Below are 20,488 nucleotides of genomic sequence, written 5' to 3'. Positions count from 1 at the left end.
CTTCACGTTTTAAGTAACATATAATTCCTTTAATTAATACCTCTTAAAAGCATTTTTCCTTATGAAATCAGAAATAACGTGCCCTAGGCAGAATAAGCCAAGGTGTTAAGCATAAAGAATGAACTATCTGAAAGCACGAAGTATCAAATATTGTAAGACATTTATTTAACATTTCATTAATTCTAAATGTAGGATTTACTACATCAAAAGTGCCTGAAGGTGAAAAAACCAAAGTGAAACAAACAACAAGAAAACCCGTTTGCCAGTTCAAGCTACCTTGGCATATCGGATCTGTAATGCTCCTGTCTCCAACTGCTTGATGCGAGAGTCCTGGGTAGAAATGAGGATCCCATCCTTCTTCCAGAGGATAGTGGGCATTAAAGTGCCTGTGGCCACGCAGTTCAGTACTAAAGTGCCATCTACAGCTACAGTCTGATTCACAGGACCCTGTCGAATGACAGGGGGAGGCCGGTCTGCAATCACTGCCAGAAGAAACAACAGGAAAGAGATTTCTGCAACTGGAAGCAATTTTCTAATCATCTAAGCAACAGCAGTTGCTTGAGGCTTTGAAACAAACTAAAGATAATTAAACAAGTAATTAAAGTTGGAGGTATGCATTATTCAGGGCAGGGTGCGTTCTAATGATGCACAACTACAGAATTTTGAAATGATATGCAACACAGTATTTTCAGAAAGTAAAGCAGCAATACATATTACATAGTGGTATCTGCTAGGCATTCTCTAATTCCAATGTCTTTATAAAGTGATAATGGAATGAGAAAGGACTTCCCAAATTCTTTGTCAAGGCACAGATTGCACCTTGTTCATCTTCTACCACGTAGCAGGCCTGTGTAACAGGATTCATACTTTCAGCATTCAAAGACATGAGAAAAAGGAGGTAGGCAGGCAGAGGATAACCTGGCAAATATGTACTTCTTAAAAAAAATTTATTGTGTACCATCAACTCATCTTGGTGCTGTTTCCTATTTGGGAGATGCCTCGCAGCAGGGTAAAGTAAGCACAAAGCTAATGAATAGGACCATATTAAAAATTTTCAACTAAGAAATATTTTTCCAGTAGTTTCTTTTAGTTCTACGATGGCTTAATCTGTCAATACGACTTCAAAGTCACAAAGAGAATCCCACAGTGTGTTTGTATCAATTTTAATGCATCTTTCACACAATCAAAATTAAATGTTATTGATGGGTTATTTAATAACTGTGCACAGAAAGGTATAAAGCAGTCTCAGTATTCACAGAAAAAAGAATCGTTGTCCACATGAGTTTTTTTTTCCATTATCCAATGGATAATCAAAAAAAAGAGGTAAAAGCTATCTTATTGTGTGTCAGTGACCTCCTCTACCTGTACCATGCACCATGATGTGGACTGATGATCTGAAAATAGCCACAATTTTAAATGACATAAATCTGTTCAACAGTGTCATGTAACTCATGTAACTTAAAAACTGGTTTGGGTAGCTGAAATATAAACCTGAAGTTCTGATAATTTGCGAACATCAGATATTTCTAAATTACTTTTCGTAACAACAGACAGGGTGTTAGTATTGCTTTTTTTGGCTAAATTCCAACTCCCGTAATTTCATTTGCATGTTCAAATGACACTCCGTGTTTTCAACTGCATAATTCATCCGTTACTTGTCCCAACCTGTTGCAATGCACTGCAATGCACCGCGAGGCCATTAGTATCTTTCTCTGCAGAGACAGTCAAAATAAGCTCACTTATAGTTTGTATTTGACTTTGACAAGTTTGTAAAGAGCTTTGCAGTTGTCAATGGTAAGAGGCTGACCGATCTATGCTCTACAGGAGAAATCTAATGCCACTGAAATCCATGGCTAATTTAAGTGCCACCGAAGTTGATGGCAACTTCTATTACCTTTAGGAATACCAGGGCATCATTCTGCATATCCTGCCTTCACTTTTATAAAAGTATCAAAAAAATATTGTCCCAAGACATTATACAAAACAACTACCCATCAGATCAATCCGGAGAACATAGTCATAGTAAAGGAAATATATTTAAACTGATTTGATTTTTCCCAAGTTCAGACGGCATAGGTCATTAACAGAAAAACTTAATTTTCTTCATTTTCTTTTTAAAATTTATTTCTCACCTTGCCATGGCCTTCTCCCAAATGAAAAATGGATAAAAGTGGATTAAGAAATGTGGCTTACCGCTTGTGAGAAACCAGAAAGGATGCAGTCCTATTCCTCCAAACAATCTCAATCCGGTGGGTGCAAATAAACAATTCTATTCTCCAGGTTCACTGCATATTTCTAGTTCTGCATTATTTCTATGTTTTCTATAGGGCAAAGGCCTAGTTTATGGAAACTCTTCTCAGACAACAGCTTCCCTCCCCTCAAAGTCTCTCCACAGACTGCACTTATCCTCTTCTTCCATAAGTACTAAGATTATTTTTTTTCCTGTGTATCTTTGCTATTAAAAATATGCAGTGTTTCTGATAATTGGCAAATTAGCCTCACATCAGCATATATTACTGCTTGCAGTAATGCTCCCTGTAGCTTTTTCATCTTAATTTTTTTCCCAACTGCTCCTAAAAAGGAATGTATAATAACATTCATTTGTATGTTATTCTACTGACTTCCATATAGGTTGAGGTTTTTTCCTTGCTATACTGCAATATTAAAAAACAGGGAAAAAACAGGTAAATGGAGATGCTAAGCAAACGGACACACAATAATAGGGATAAAGAGCTAGGCAGCAAGCAATCTGCAAGTAAACTAAATCTAGTGGGGGAAGCTAAAAAAGAGCCAGAATTTATCTGGCAGATCTGACAAAAATCCATAAACTGAAGTATACTTACTAAATACAAAATGGCAATAGTGTTACACAATATCCAAAGTTTTAAACCCCTCACAGAGATGGCCAAAACAGGATTTTTATGTTCAAAGACACATGCAATCCACATTTATGCAAAGCAGGTTTCAAAGTAGTGTCATATCATCCCACTGCTGTGTTCAAATAAAAATAAAAACTTGGAAATGATAAAATAAAGGTATCATTACCATCAGTAACCTCCAAGTAGGCTTTTGTTATGATACTTCCTGCAACATTTAAAGTCTGGCAGATATAGTACCCAACATCAGATCTCTGGACATTGGTGATAGTGAGGTCTCCTGTCTGGGAAACTGAAAATCGGCTGGATGACTGAGGTGGCTGGTATGAGAAAAGCAGATTCTACCAGATGTATAGAAAAGAAAGTGGGGAAAAAAGGGGTTAAATAAATTCAAACATCAATAATCTTAACTTTAATATATCTAAACAAATTAATCTTTTCACACTATACATAAAACATTCTGCTTTTCATATCTTAAGCAGGTCTATACCACAATGTGAATAGCTTTTATAGGATTTTTTGTGCTAAAATAGGTGCAGATATGCACATATGACCGTGTAAGTCTTTTGGGATTGCTCTGACACCCTCTATGGTCAATGTTGGGCTTTACACAAAGTTTAACAGGCACTAGCGAAGATATGATATGTACAGATACCATAATGGTGCAAGCACCTGTGGTGAACCTAAGTAATTTGCTTTAACATCCTTTTTTAGAACCTACTCCAGGGCATTCTATTTATTTCATTTAAATGCAGATGTTGGTTTACTTATTTATATTTTAACTTTCACCTTCCTAAGAATGGAGGAGTTTTTTTTAAAAAGAGATGCTGTTTAGGTCTCTCTAATCATAGTTTTTGTGTTCTATAGCAAGTCCTATAATACAGAATTAAATGCTACGCCCGTTTCTACTTAGATGGTTTTGGTATGAAGTACATAGTATTTACCAACAGTGGTCAAAAATCAGAACTGCAATCAAAATAATACAAGTCCCTTACACTAAATACTGATTCCGAATTTCTACCTCTGGCTGAACAATTTGTGAATGAGAATACTTTAAGGTCACAGAGGCTATTTTTTATCTTGCTCTCTCGCCTAACTACATTTTGCATTTCCAAAAATCATCCAAAGGAATGGGACACAACATCCTCTACTTCAGTATTAGCAAACCCTATTCATCGATCTCCTTCTCCAGTTCCCTCAATCATCACAAGCGGTCACCGCTCAGCAGAGTCAAAAATGAGCCAGAAAAATTACATACTAGACAACACTTGCCCCCCCCCTCCCCCCCCCCAAAATCCAGGTCATACAAAAATATAAACATAATATACTGGTGTACTTATACCACTGAAGATTGTCATCTAAATTTGGCTAGCAGTCTACTTGTACTTAGGTATTTAGACAGAAATGTTGCAAATGGGGTAAAGAAGCCAATCTCTAAGTGTTCTCAATTTCTCTGGCCTGTCGTTTTGTAACACGAAGAACCCTGTCATATGCTATTGCACCATTCATTCCTTCATTCACAGGAAAACCAGAATCCCATATTCCTTCTTTCCTTCCAATGAAGAATACTTTGTGTCACATCCCTCCTTCAAAAGATGACTCTGAAAGAAAACTGTGATTCTCTAGCTGCGCTATATTGTGTTTCACCCACTAGCTTTCAAGATCCTTTACAAAGAAGCTGAAAATATTTTTCCCTCCCATTCAAACAAGGAAGCTGGTAGAAAAAGTGACCTCTTCAGGTATGACCTGTCAGCCAACTGACTGAGTGGGAAAGTAGATCTCATTAGCCCCAAACTAGAGTCCTACCCATGCGGTGATGCAGATCAATTCAGCAAATGGTTTAGTTTGCCAGACACACACAAACACATGGCAAACTAATAGCTGCGCCATAAACCCAGAGTCAAACTTTCTGAAAATTTGGGAGTGTTTGGGAGTTCAAACAACCTTCAGCATTAGTCATCTCTTCATCTCTTAAAAGTTCTCCCTGTTAGCTGGAAAAGATTTTCATAGTAGTGAAGCACGGAATGTTTCCAGTTGTTTCATAGATTTATTTTTACATTCATGGAGAAAACGGGAGATTGAGCAAAACATAGATATCCTTTCTAATAAGGCTGACATCACCTAGCATGCATGTGACTTAGAAGTAGAGAAGAAATATCCAGCGTCTCCAAGCTCTAGACCTATTTTCCATGTCTTTAAAACAATAATTAAAGTATTTTTCTCTCATGTGACATCATCTCTTCAAGAAACTGCCAGGAGGAAGGGACAGAAAGGCTTTTTTACCTGACTTCCCTCTCTCCTCCAAAAGATGGCTGGCTGAGGGTTTCCAGTTGCTTCACACTGGAAAGTCACTGTTCTCCCCAGTGCAGCTACCTGATCTCGAGGCTTCACAACAAACTGTGGAGGCTCTGAAAGGAAAACAAATAAATCATACTACTATCAGGAGACCAAAGTTAGCCTATTTGAAAGCACAATTTGCCTACTGACTTTAAATGGTGTAAAACAATAGTTAAGTTTCTTTAATGAGGAGGGGCAGCACGAAGACACATCAGTCTCCAATAGCCACAGCTTCAGCATCACTCAGATCATCTTTTCTGTTGCTGGACCTCACAATTAAAACTCTGACTGTGCATCATGTGCTTTTATTACTGACCACTTATACCAGCAAGTAAGTCCCACCGACTTAATGAGACAACTTGCAGAGCAACAGTCACCAATATGAACAAATCTGTTACAATTTGGATTTTAAAGGAGGAGTATGGCTACAAGTCAGAATGGAGAAATCTTTGAGGGACAACTGGCCCACAGGCCACACTTTGTCAAGGGCGGCAATAAACACTGTTGAGTAACAATGAATTCAGGCTTACATGCACAAAAGTCGTCATCTTTGATTTAGGAAAGCTGGGGAGAGAAAAAGCCCTTAATTGCTTATATAAGAGACTTCTGATGTAGTTGGGGTCTCAGAAAAATTTAAAGTCAAAAGCCCCAGAAATACTATTGAACAAATTATAACCATTTAAAATCTTCAGTCCAATTACTGAAGAGGAATGAATTTAAAGGAATAGCAGAGCTAAATGTCTTCCTCATTTACACAGGCGAGGGCATGTTCAAACAAAATATATATGCAAATGAAGGCAAATTTGAAACATCTGCTCAGCCTAACATTATAAATACTGCCAGCATTGTCCAAACCGTTTGATTTATACTGACTTCAACAACCCCTTCATCCAGTAGTAAATAGGATGTCAAAAAATCATGCCAGTCACATTAAAAAAAAATCAGCACAGACGACAGCATTAGGTATCTTGATGGGGCTAGTACAGAAAAAAAATCTAGCTTGTTTTATAGGCTGTTAACTCTCACTTCTTGAAAAATGTGCATTAAATGAAAATCCATTTACTTATTCATTTCCAATTCCTTCTGATCATCTCCAAAACTAATTATGCTCTCCCTCTTCTTCGGGTTGAGAATAAAGGGGATGTTTTGAATCTGACTGTAATAACTCAAATGTTTTTGGTGCGTGTCCTGGGTTTGGCTGGGGTAGAGTTAATTTCCTTCCTAGTAGCTGGTACAGTGCTGTGTGTTGGATTTAGCATGAGAACAATGTTGATAACACCCTGATGTTTTAGTTGTTGCTAAGCAGTGCTTACACTGGTCAAGGACTTTTCAGCTTCCCATGCTCTGCCGACTGAGAAGGCTGGAGGTGCACAAGAAGCTGGGAGGGGGCACAGCCAGGACAGCTGACCCCAACTGGCCACAGGGACATTCCATACCATGTGACGTCATGCTCAGTATATAAGCCGGGGGAGTTGGCCGGGAGGCAGTGATTGCTGCTCAGGGACTGGCTGGGCATCAGTCGGCAGGTGGTAAGCGGTTGCATCACTTGGTTTTTTTCCTTTGTCTGTCTGTCTGTCTGTCTCTCTCTCGTTGTTTTACTTTCCATTACAATTTATTATTGTTGTTGTTGTTATTATTATTATTCTATTATTTCAAGTATTAAACTGTTCTTATCTCAAGCCACGAGTTTTCTTACTTTTGCTCTTCTGATTCTCTCCCCCATCCCACCGGGGTGGGGGGAGGGTGAGCGAGTGGCTGTGTGGTGCTTAGTTGCCAACTGGGGTTAAACCACAACATTTTTTCCTTTCAAACATTTTTGTATTTACAAGATTTTCCTTTTTAAAAAGAGTGTGAATCATATAATTTAAAGATATCACTCAATGTGTTTTATAAACATCAAGTATTTGTGGCTTTATCTAGAATGAATTCAATAACACTCAAAAGTCCTCTCTAAAAAAAACTGCTTTCAGTGTTCCTGTGGGCCAATGCTTTCAGTTATCTGTTCCTCATGCCTTGTGTCTCTGCTCCCTATTGAGGTCATATTAGAATATACTCTTCCTATGACCCTCCTGCTTTGGGAGGAATTTTTAAAGCACAACATATTATTTACAGTTGGATGAAAATGCTACCTTTCCTAGAATTTCCTTAGATAAGAAACTACCCAAAGTGAAGGTGAGATTGACCTACAGTAATTAGCAGACTTCACGACATCTAGCTCTGAAACGTCCAATCAATACCTTGGAAGAAGATGTGGGAAGACTTTGACGTGACAGCATGTTTAATTTAGAATGGAAGGTGAAACTGTTGGGGGTTTGCCACAGGGTTGTAAGGTATGACGGGGAAAATGGAGATAAGGGTGAAGCACCTTTGTTATGCTGTTGGATTCTAATAACAAGAATAAATTTAGCATAGAGTTCAATTTAGGGCTTGGCTGGTTCTGTACTGGTCTGTGACACAATGCCACACAAAATAGAACTGAGGGTTTCTAAATACTGTGTTAGTGCACAGGATTTCTGAGGTTTCAGATTTTGCTAAACTTGAGAATAGGTACAGCTATAAAGAGATTAAAATGGTTCTGACCACCAGAGAAACAGCTGAATGCTTGTGATTCTAGTACCTGAAAATGACCGTTCAGGGACTACTGAACACAAAAAATGAGGGGAAATTCAGTCTTTCAGGTAACCGTGGTAGAATTTATAAAATGTAAATAGGTATATGTTTCTCTAGATATTATTCTAAGTATGTATTTTGTATGTATATTATTCTAAAAATATATGCGTATTATTTGTATGTGTATTATTCTAAATCTATTACCATTAAGGTAAATAATAAAAATCCTATTAGCATCAATGTCAGAAGAACTAAAACAGGGTTAAGTGAAACTTTGTTATTAAACTCCATTTGATGTTCACTGTACTGCAAGCATTTTCACTGTCTTTTTTTAACTTCAGTTTGCTTTCACACCTTGGGTCACATACGTGTGGTATGCGATGAATATACTGTAAAAGATGCTGAAATAATAATCCACTTAAGGAAAGAACAACTTCTATCCTTGAGACCTTTAAAACAAAAATATTTTTTTATATAACACTGAAGTTCAACTAATGCAGTGGAGGAAAGAAGGTATTAGGATTTGACTCGTTACATCACGTAAAAACAGACAGAAAGTTAGCAACCCATTACCTTTCTCTTTGCCATTAAGTTACCCATACTTCATGCAGAATTTATTCTGTGCGATGTGTCTTGCCAATAACAAGTAAAAGATGGGAGCTGACTGGTTGAAGGACATGGAAGGGGATGGATGGGAAAGGGAGGAGAAGTTCCCGTCACACTGATACGATGACTAGAAGATGGCCAATAAAATTTCAACTTACCAGACACAACTAAAAACAAAAACAAAACAAAAAGAAAACATGGAATAAATAAAATTGAATAGACATGAAACAAAGCAAAGAATAAAGCAAAATTAAAAAATAAATAAATAAAAAGGACCCTTGGTAAGGACCTTAGAAAGCACACATATATTCTGATATATGAAAAACAGGTTTAAAATGTTAAACCACATATTTTTTATTTGATTTTTAAGCAGAAGTCTCTATCAAATGCTGAAAGCAGGCTGTAGAGGAAAATGGGTAACAGACTGAAATAATGGTCAGGCAACCTCAGTTCTACTCCAAGCCTTTCCAGTGAACTGTTGTGTAACCTTGAGTGAATTTTTTTTTCATATTATCATTATTTCTCTCATCAAGAGCTTTCCATGGTAAAATTAACTTGAAATCTCTAGAAAATATCAATCTGCAACATTGCTGAAATGGAACAGTGACATTTACACCCTTTCTAAAGCATCCAAACATCTGCCAATGGAAAATACTTTTCTGAGGCTAATAGTTATTACAAAGGATGTTTATTAAAAAAATAATAACATGCTGAGGCATTTAGCCCACACACCAATCTCTTTAGTATAAGATCGCTGTATCAAGGTCATAATACTCACTATTAAACTGCAAATGCAAACTAAACTACAATTAAAATTAATTTGAAAAGATCCTTAACCCTTTTCTTCCCCCGCCAACCTCAATTTCACTAAAATATTCAACACCAGAGATTTATGGAAAATATTAGATTTTTTAACAGAAATTGTTAGTGGTAAATTATCTAATATTAAATTATCATTCAACCACAGTTGAAAATTTTCATAAACTTTGAAATGGCGCAGATCCTGGCAGGCTGACTTTGCTTATAAAAGAAAGGCATGTTAGAAAGCATTCCAACCACATATCACTAATTGAAAGAACAGGTTGAAAATAAAAATGTAAAAATCATGCATTTCAAAAATATACACAGATACCAACAAAAAAGTCAATCAAAAAAGGGTAGTTGGTGTAAGATAATTAAAGTAAAAGTCCTAAAATATAAAAATTTTTAATGCATGTTACAAATACCAAGCCCTTCAATGTTTTGGTCTTATCACTTTATGTTGAGAGTAAAACACTATTGTTCAGCGGGGTACACTTTCATATCGAGTAGGTAAGCACCTGCAATACACCATCCTCTGATAAAACACATGGAAACTAATAATATCCAGCCTGCCAACATTCATTAGGTATGAGGAATACTGGCGTACTGTTCAAATAAATACAGAGGATTCCAGGTGTATTATGAAAATGAAGCAGAAAGAGAATCAGATATAATATTGGAATTTGAATCATGTTGAAGCCAGGAAGCTGCAACTGAATGCACCAAAACCAGATCATATAGAGAATTTGGGGTTTATGTTATTAGAGACTTTTTTTTTAGGAAATAATCCCAAACAGAGGAAGTTGAAATTACCATTTTTCAAATATTTGAGTTTCAATTTTAAGGAAGTATTCTGGATGTACATTAGCCTTCTTTAAGTGTGTGGATTCAGTATTTCTCAAAGAGAAAATCAGCGTGCATTATTCTGCCCAGATTATCTGCAAGTCTATGATTTGTAAGAGGAGTGGCCAAGAAATGATACACAAGAATTTCTGAGAGAAATATGCTCATCCCCAAAACTCAGCTCCTAGCTACTCTTGATCGTGTGTAAATATATTACCCAGTAACCTCTCCTTTTTAACTGAGAAGCTCTCTACTAAACTTGCCATTACAGTCTGACCTGCTCTGGAATTAGAAATGTTTCTCCATAAAACACAACTCTCATTCTACATGAAATAGCCTGATAAGAGACTTAATGGGATGCAATTCTTGCACAGAGGAAGTAACTCTAAATTACCAATTTTCCATTACTCGAGTGGTGCCAAAAAGTCACTGCTTGACTGTCTACCCAGTGAAGAAATTTCTCCTCATGTCCAGCCTCGATCTCCCTTGTTTCAACTTAAATCCATTGTCTCTTGTCCTCCTACCATGCACCACTGTGACGAGCCTGGCTCCGTCTTACCAACAACCTCCCTGTAGGTATTGGGGGCTGCTGTTCTGTCCCCCCTGAAGCCACCTCTCCTCCAAGCTGTGCAAGCACCGTTCTCTCAGCCCTTCCTCACAGGTACATGAGAGACCTCAACATACTATGTGTAATGCCTACATCTCTAAATAACACATTTTGTAATTTTTCCCACAAAGGTGAATACAAATGTTGATCTAGTGTTTCTCTGTAATTCATCGGTTTCCTCATATTTAGAATTAAATATTACAGGGTTGTGACTATTTCTTAGTCTGATATCGGACAAGCTATAAACTTCAAGTACCTATTCTTGAAAGCTGTGGTAGTAATTATCTATCTTAAAGAGAGTAAAATTATAGAAATTTTCATTCATTTATACTAGTAAGGTGCTTTTGAGATCCTGAGATTCAAGGTGGTACTTAATTACTAAACAGTATTTTGTTCTGCATATTAAGCACTCATTATTTATTGTTCTGACTATTACTGTTTATGAATACCTTCCAGGTGCTCAGAAGATATCTTGTTATTCAGCTGACACAAGCTGAACACTTTCGATTTAAGCTCAATGTGTTTCATTTTTGATGATTTAAATAAAAATCTTCACGTCTTCAAGGACTGCTTGACACCCATAGAGGCTATTATAAAGGAAGCAAGAAAGTATAATTCTACACCAGAGAAGTGAAACAATCCCAATCTTCAGGCCAATAATTACATACAACAATCAAGCTCATATACAACCTTTAGCTTCTGTATAAATCCTTGGCCATATGACTAATCTAGGAAATGGCAGTCACAATGAAATTTAGATTGCTTTCAATTAATTTTGTGATACATTAATCCCAGTTTAAGTGAAAAATATCAGAGGTTGAATGTGCCTGTAGAAACAAACTGGTAGGAGATGGGATGTGACTATGAGCCTATGTGCTGGAAGAGACAGCGGAGCTCAGGAGCAGGCATTTCAGATGCAGTTGGCCAGGTAGAGACTAGACAGTGTGAGAGGAGAAACTCCAGAGCTAGCAACAGAGATAGTATAGAGGTAGCTACATTATCTGTCATGGAGCATTGCAGTTCTACAGAATGGGTAAAACTCAGCTGTTTATAATCTTGGTATGAAATGAGTGGGTGAGAAACCCACTGTTTATAGCCTCTGTCTGAAATAAGTGGGTACAGAAAATTTGGGTACTGGACTTACAGAGGAAATGTAAGAGTCTGAGTACATTTAGCAAACTGGTCAAACTCTGACTGCTCACTCCTTAAAAAAAATAAAGAAATTCTGAACAATTTTATTTTCCAATTCCTTCCCTAATTCCAAACAAAAACTCAGCTAAAAAGCTGCCAGCCTCTTCTGTTCATAAATATGTTTCATTGCTAAGCCTGCTAAACTCTGAAATCTAATTAACTGCTTTTTACCTTCAAGTATCTGAACAAGGACCCTTGAATGCCTTTCTGCAACATGACTACCAGATATTTATGTCAGTGTTTTGCAAAAACTATTATTAAGGGAGATAGTTCAAGACGATGTGCCATGTTTCATTTCCTATCTAGTGATTTGTAGGCTATTTGTTCTTATCAAAGCAATCTGAAACACCCAATATTCTTGATACACACATCTCTCTACAGTCATTTGTGGAAAGTATCACTTTCTACAGAGAAATAAACAAAGGCCAAAATCTCTTGTTCTGAAAAAATATAAATGCTGCCATTCAGCTGTCTCCTGGCTTCAACCTGTGAAAAATATGGGAAAATAACACCAGGTACATTACAAAAGAATTGGGGTATATCGTTTTTCATCCTCATTGGTGTCTCTATTTTCAGCTGTCACTTCTTGAGGTCTAGATACATATATAAATAATTCATATTTTCCCAGATTTTCTGCTAAAATTCACGTTCATGTAAGACCAGACTGGGACACCCTTACTCACCATGAACGCTTTCACAGTATGCAGTCCCAGAGCATGAAGTGTGATACAGTGCAGTACAAACTTCTGAGGAAAGGTCTAACAGTCTGGCGCCAAGCATGCCACAGCCATATAGTTGAGGAAAAATGTTTACATGAGATTTTTGATGTTTCAAATCAAAAGTGATGACTTGTAATTCCAAACACCCAGCAAGGGAGTGATCGTGGTTTATTACATTTATGATGACTGGAAAAATTCTGTTTTGGATTGCTGCTGCTGTGTCAGATAAGCACTTCTTAAGTTTAAAGGAACAAGGGACCACGGTAACTTCAAAGTTACCAAAGGCAAGAAGATAGAAATCTAACTGATTGGAAAAGAAACAGACTAATTGTTTTCTATAATGGTACTGTAAGTAAGAGAATGAAATGAAGAAAGAAAGCAGGTGACTGAGTATTTGGAAAAATAGTTCTGATAGTAAGATCACCTTCAGAAGTAATGGAAATCTAGAAACCCGTATCAATGTTCCAGGTTCATGCACAGAAAAGTTAATAAGGGGAAAATCTCAGTATCAATTAGCTGCTGTGTTCCTCAACATACATCCCATGACTTTATTTTTTATTTTTTGTTTACAATTGACCCATATTCCCCCTTCCATCTGAATAGTGAAGACTTGTCATGTGCTGGGCAGTAACTTAGAAACAGGCTGGCTAGAGTCTGTGCCCTACACGAAAGTGCCACTCTTAAGGTGCCGGTGGGCTGCCAGCTGCACTTCTCTCTGTGCACTTAGAGACAGCTGCAGTCTGGAAACCCGGCAGCCACATCACCATGACACTCACTCTGGCCATGCAGGGCAGAATACATTCTCTCAATTTCAGTGCAGGGCACACGCCTGGCAGGCTGGATTTAGCTCACGCCTCTTGACTTGGTACCCAGAGAAAAAGGGCAGGTGCCTGCGTGTGCTCAGGAGAGCTAACGTGCTCTAGGAGAAAGTGGTCTGATGATGAAAAAAGTCAAGTATTGCTCCTTGGTACTGACAGTATAAATAAAGCCTTGAAAACGTAAGTGCATTTAGAGCTGGTACACATACCAGGGAGAGACACAGGCAAGGATGTGGCTTTAGAACATGTACCTAAACATGTATGTCACAACACACGCAGTGTGGCAGTTCAACATCATCAACTCCAGAACCAATTTTAGAGATCAACTTAAAGTGCCATGGATTCAAAATGAACGATTGTCCCTCCTGCAGCAAGCAGGAAGGTATCTGTTCTGAGCTCTGTGGCGGGAGCAACAAGCAATTTGTTTCAACAGTTTGTTTGTTTCATTATTGGCATTAAAATGTCACTAAGCTTCTCTACTCTCTTTGGTGGCTTAAACTCCACCCTCTGCTGATAAACAGCACAGGATCTGTGCATTAAACAAACCTCCTGCTTGGGTGCTATTCTGTTTCCAAGAGCTATCAAATGGCATTGACTCCTTATGGATTTCTGGCCATTTTGAGATTTAATTTAGGCTGAGAGGTGTTTCCCTCCTCCACTCCAATTGAGGGGGCTGGGCAGTAAAATCTGGCTCTATCTCAGCTGTGTCTCAGTTGTGGAACTATAGTATCTTAATGCCTGCTTCACAGCAGGCTAATGAATCTTCACTTTAAAACATTTAAAAAGCCAAGATGAAAAGGGCTACACAAATGTGTGTGTGTTTGCATATGCGTGTGGGGGAGGAACCTCCTGCAAAAATTTGTGGGAAGAGAACAGTGTGTAAAATGTACTCACATGAGATTTTTTGATTTGCAACTGATTTTGCTGATACTACCTACAAAATAAGAAAGTTCACCATCTCTCCTTCTGCAGGAGTCAATGAAGATTTCTACGATAAAAATAAAAAATGCGGAAATAGACTTGGCAGCGTGGTTTTAAAAGGTAGCACTTCTCAGGTTAATACATGTAGTACGCAGTTTAAAACGTTTATAAATCCTGTAGTCACTGCCTTAAGGTGACAAGAGAAATCTGAAATATGGGGGTTAGAAGACAGAGAGAGGGAGAGAGGGATTTAAGGTCTTCCAGAAGTTCCTCTCCCAGTCTCCCCTCCCCCTTCCTTACTCTGGGTCCTCCTAAACCATCCTATAAACCAAATACAATTTAGAGAGCCCACTTAGGACAAGTCTAATTCCATCTATTTAAAAACTAGAGTAATGCAGTAAATTGTGGAGTCCTGTTTCCCAGGACTTCTCTTTTCGGAGAAGAGTTGTCTTCCCCTGTGTTTAAAAAGAACTGAGGTAATTTTGGGCATTGCTGCAAACTAAGTAGTCATGGCTACAAATATTTATACTAAAACCTTTTAAAAGAGTGAAAAAAGATAGATGAATTTTAAATAAGATGTGTAGAAGTACAAAAAGATTATGATAGCGGGATACTATTTGAAGAATTTGTAGGAGCTTCCTACTGCATTATTTGACTTACAGTAACAGACAGCAGAGCTGAAAAGGAAACGGAGTGGGATTTTTTTCCCAGCTTTTTATGATAACAGTTTTCTTTTCGGAAAGAAGTACCTGAAATCCATAGCACCCTTCTTATAATAAGGTAAAGCTATTTGTGAAAAGTGGCCAAAGACCCATGATCAATGGACACCAAACACACACTAAAAATGGAAGGACAATAAATCTCTACAGTGCAGTAACTTTTGATCATTATAAAACGTTATTTTGGGCATGCAATACTCAGTAAGGAATACTGTCAACTGAAACAGATACTATTTCAAAAGAAATCTGGACTTCTTTTCATGGGGACACCACACCCTCCTGTCCTGGTTTCGGCTGGGATAGAGTTAATTTTCTTCCCAGAAGCTGGTACAGTGCTGTGTGTTGGATTTAGCATGAGAATAATGTTGATAACACACCCATGTTTCAGTTGTTGCTAAGCAGTGCTTACACTAGTCAAGGACTTTTCAGCTTCTCATGCTCTACCGACGGAGAAGGCTGGAGGTGCACAAGAAGCTGGGAGGGGGCACAGCCAGGACAGCTGACCCCAACTGGCCCAAGGGACGTTCCATACCATGTGACGTCATGCTCAGTACATACACTGGGGAAAGCTGGCCGGGGGGGCCGCTGCTCGGGGACTGGCTGGGCATCGGTCAGCAGGTGGTGAGCAGTTGCACTGTGCATCACTTGCTTTGTATATTCTATCATCATTATTATTATTATTATTATTATTATTATTATTATTATTATTATTATATTTTAGTTCATTTCCATTGTTAAACTGTTCTTATCTCAACCCACAAGTTTTCTCACTTTTACTCTTCCGATTCTCTCCCCCATCCCACCGGGGGTGAGGGGGGTAGTGAATGAGCAGCTGTGTGGTGCTCAGTTGCTGGCTGGGGTTAAAACATGACACCCCCACATAGAGACAACTCAAGTCTGCGTATGGGATACTAATACCTGAACTTTCTTTTTAATAATGTTAACAGGAAGGTAACCATGACATATTAACAAATTTTAACTATAGGTAGCAAAAAATACAACATTTAAGAATTCTAGACAAGATGGAATTATCCATCAGGTACTGGGAATTTTTAGTGTGATAGAGGTAGAAAAGGGAACAAGTTGCTTAAGGAAATAAACACAATGTGCAAAAACAAAATAAAATAAAAAAATTCAGGGACACTCAGCCTGATTTTCATACCGTGAAGTAGTGGTTCACCTCTGCCAAAAGATTATAATGCTATCAAAAATCACTGGTAGTCTGAAACAAAAGTGTTGCTGCAGCTATGATGGTCTAGGGATATTAGCAAACATGTTTTGAGGTTTAGTCTTTAGTTAGGTTAGTTATACTCTTTGAGGAAAAAAATCTGACAAGATCTGAGCACCCAAGAACTCTGAAGGAAGAGGTACAGAAAAGGCCATCAGAACTTGCTGGTAGAAGACTGGACCACAGCAGAACTCTCAGGTGACTTCTTCCGCTGTACTGAGACCCAAGTAGCAATGTGCTACCTTAACTGTGTCAAAAGAGAGAGTGGCTGTTTAATTTGAGGAGATGCAAGTCCTGAGTGGGCTCTCGTTAAGCCACTGAAAGATGCAAAGAAAACGGAATCCCCTTCAATGCTGTGTTTAGAGAGCATAGGACATTTATGAGAACAAGACAAGTAATCTGATGTCCATCCAGACAGCTTTGTTTTTTTGTTTCTCAATCCTCTCCTCCTATTCCATACTTAAATGGAAAAAAAAAAATCACCCCAAACTTCGGGAATTAGTGTGTGGTCATAGGGACAAGAAGAGCATGCAGATACCTCCTGCAGAAAATGATGTGAGCATACCTGATATTTAGCAGTTTAACCCAAAGAAGCCGTTTTTTTTTGGCACTGGAAGATTCTGATACTGAGCCTACTAGGTGATCGAGCTCGTGTATAAAGACTGCAAGATACTTTATTACCAATTCTTGAGTGTTATTCGGCACCTAACACTAAAATATTTTAGTGTTCAAACAAAACATAATTCATAGTAACAAATGGTACTGAAAACAGCTTATCAAAATAATGTTTGAGTGCTCTGTTATTATAAGTCAGCATTTTTTTTGTCAAGAACCAGTTCAGAGATGACTGATTTTAATGATGCATGTAAACTAACAAAAATAAGAGAGTACACTATAATCATTGTATAGTCCTTACAAAAATTACTTACAGGCTATAAACAAGGCAAAAATAAAGTGTGTATTACCTTTTTATGGATGTCTAGCATAATTTAATAAAGTCTAAGTTTATTTCAGAATGAACATATAGCAGAAGTACTGTTTAATGAACAACCAATGAAAATTATTATTCCTTGCACTCTATTTAATTTTATACATAAAACCAAAAATCTGCAAACTCAACAACCTGTAATAAAATTCTACTTTGCCTATTCCAAAGACAGAATTTTTGAAATGTTATCTTTAGAACAGCAGTCACAAAATAAAGTCTGCAACAGTGAAGCCTGATACAAGAACAATTGATTTTTCCCTAGCCATGGGATTTAGGAAATTGCAGGCACTAGAAAACAGTCTTCAGATTTTCTTTGCTACTTTTTAATTGAGTGCTGAAGTATGCTACACAAATCTACTTTCTTCAATTGTCTGCAGTGAGTGATTAAAAGGTAGAATTTTTAAGAACAATTTACAGTTAATAAAACCCTTTCAGCAGGAGAAAGCCTCAACTTATTCAACTTATTTTTGTAGTAATGTTTCTCCAAATTATTTGGACCCCTTCTGTTCTACTTGCTCAGAAACATCTGTCTCAAGTCCTTGTTTCAAAGTACTAAATTGCAGGAAGGAATCTCAAAAGTTTTAAAGTGTTATCTCCCTGTAAGCAATTGCTGTCACTGTTGTGAGACTCTATGTAAAAAAATAAAACTCCATTTAAGAACTTAAAAACCATAGAAGCAGTTATTTATTAAAAAGTTACATGGATTTGAAGCAAGTATAAATTGCCTTTTTTTTAAAAAAATTTGGCTGAAATATTTACTGATTCCTTCCCTTACCTGTATTTTAGAAATGCTTCAGGAATCCTAGTGTTCATCACTTGCATCAGTAGAACAAGAACCTTCAGGGCACTAATCTCTTCTTCAGATTGTTTCCTCAGTTTCTTCTGATTAACTTTTAAGATTTATATTCTTTCACCAGAAATAAGTGGCAGTCAAACTCCTCAGACCCTTGATAGAAATCTGAAGTGCTGTCATAGTTTACAGCAGTCATTAAGAGGGAAAGGGCTGTCTCTTTAAACTATACAAATCACAAGAGATGGTTTCCCTCATTCATCCTGAAAAGTTTATTAATTAAAAAAATCCTGAAGTTCATAGGACGACCACTATTCTTCCTTCCTCTTTCATAGGGACTGAAGACAGAATATGGCCTAAAATTAGTTCTTTCAAAAGGAGAAATACTGACTTAAAGAGAGACAATGTAGACAAGTTCAGATTTAAATCCAAATCCTAGTTTTAAAATTCAAGTGGTTAAATTCACCCATGATACTGTGAAGCGTTCGCTGCAACACATAGTAACTACCATATACTCAATAGTATTTTTGTAATCCCATAAAAATCTGAATTTTGTCTTTGTTATTTTAATGTAGGTAGCTCAGATGCCTATAAAGCAATTACATTTACAGCCAACTTAAAACATGTACCAGCGGCCTGACGCAGTGGAAACATTTATATGGTATCTGACAGATAAAAGAGAAAATCCTATTCCTTTTTATTCTGGGTGGTATTCTCAGCCCTACCCAGAAGTCTTATCAAATAGATGTCTTTTACAGCATGCCTTGAAGCTACTTTGTACAAAGAGGGGGTGGAAGGAGGAGGAAATTCCAGACCTGAAGCATGTGCCACCTTTTCAGATTAAAATTCCTTGTCAGTTGACTAGTACAGCAAAATCACAGCCAGAAGTCACTTAACAAAAGTTCTGCTCACTATCCACCTTGCAGACAAGCTCTGTTAACACTAAAATTAAATACATAAGCTAAAAAACCTTGGTATCAAAGATCACCACTGTGAAATATGAGTTGGCCAGCATAATTTCCATAGGAATTCTTCTTTTTTCCTGCCAAACTGATAATACTGAATGTGTTTAGTGCCTTTGAATGGCAAAATTTACATTTTACAGTCCAGTCACTGCTGCTGCATGTTTAGCTGCATATTAGGCAGGGCACTGTACCAAGTATTGCGAGCTCCTCCAGAGCCACTGCTTGAGGAAGAAGAGTTAAGAAGAACTCAAAGTTTGAGGATTGTTGTTCACCACCAACCTGCTGGTGACCGACCGACAGTCACCAACAGCCGCAGTGTTGGTGTTATTCTTGTGAAGTCCTCAAGCCAACTGACCTACTTGACCTGTTTCTCTTTTAACTCCTGCTGAGTAGCAACTACACTGTCATTGCTAGAATGGTTCCTGGCCAACTGCATAGTAGGACTTCCACTGGAGCTATAATTTCCGCTTGTATCAGAGAGTAAAGCTCATTTCAGCATAAATTATAAACTTATTATAAAAATAGATGTTAAAAAGGCCTAATTAAGTACTGCAAATGGGAGCGAAGCAAATGGAAGTAGGGAAAAATATGTAAAATCTTTGGTTGTTAGTTTTACTTAAAAGCATTTTTATGACTAAATGTGAAATTTGCAGATTCTTGAAGAAGCCCTACTTCTATTTGCATTAATAGCAAAACTAAGTCTCTTTTATAACTGAAGTTCTGAGGCATGCATTTTTGGTAATTTCATGTGTCTTAGGAACATGGGCTTCAATTATATATATAATAATGAAATATATAATATTATAATTTCTACAGTCCTGCTTCAAGGCATAAAACTAAGCAAATCACATAATAGAAATCTTCATGTGTCGTGGTTTAACCTCAGTCGGCAACTGAGCACCACACAGCTGCTCGCTCACTCCCCCCCCCCCGGTGGGATGGGGGAGAGAATCGGAAGAGTAAAAGTGAGAAAACTTGTGGGTTGAGATAAGAACAGTTTAATAATGGAAATGAACTAAAATATTATAATAATAATAATAATAATAATAATAATAATAATGATAGAATATACAAAGCAAGTGATGCACAGTGCAATTGCTCACCACCTGCTGACCGATGCCCAGCCAGTCCCCGAGCAGCGGCCCCCCCGGCCAGCTTTCCCCAGTGTATGTACTGAGCATGACGTCACATGGTATGGAATGTCCCTGTGGCCAGTTTGGGTCAGCTGTCCTGGCTGTGCCCCCTCCCAGCTTCTTGTGCACCTCCAGCCTTCTCCGTCGGTAGAGCATGGGAAGCTGAAAAGTCCTTGACTAGTGTAAGCACTGCTTAGCAACAACTGAAACATGGGTGTGTTATCAACATCATTTTCATGCTAAATCCAACACACAGCACTGTACCAGCTTCTGGGAAGAAAATTAACTCTATCCCTGCCGAAACCAGGACACCATGAAAACATGAAAAGCATCTTG

General features: G+C 37.7%; 1 protein-coding gene across 6 annotated transcripts in view; it reads right to left on the bottom strand.

Moving 5' to 3' along the window:
* ROBO1 (roundabout guidance receptor 1) overlaps nucleotides 1–20,488 on the bottom strand; it is a 777,783-nt gene that overhangs the window by 58,843 nt on the left and 698,452 nt on the right. For all 6 annotated transcript variants that reach the window (XM_076351850.1, XM_076351840.1, XM_076351865.1 and 3 more), the window contains 3 exons: nucleotides 5,160–5,284; nucleotides 3,046–3,217; nucleotides 277–482 (listed from right to left, as the gene is read on the bottom strand). In XM_076351850.1, coding sequence (XP_076207965.1) covers nucleotides 277–482; nucleotides 3,046–3,217; nucleotides 5,160–5,284 — 503 coding nt within the window. The remainder of the gene's footprint in view (nucleotides 1–276; nucleotides 483–3,045; nucleotides 3,218–5,159; nucleotides 5,285–20,488) is intronic.

This window comes from Aptenodytes patagonicus, chromosome 1 (genome assembly GCF_965638725.1).
Source record: "Aptenodytes patagonicus chromosome 1, bAptPat1.pri.cur, whole genome shotgun sequence".
Taxonomy (NCBI): domain Eukaryota; kingdom Metazoa; phylum Chordata; class Aves; order Sphenisciformes; family Spheniscidae; genus Aptenodytes; species Aptenodytes patagonicus.
Note: the sequence above shows the minus strand (reverse complement) of the source record. Positions and strands in the feature narration are given on the sequence as shown.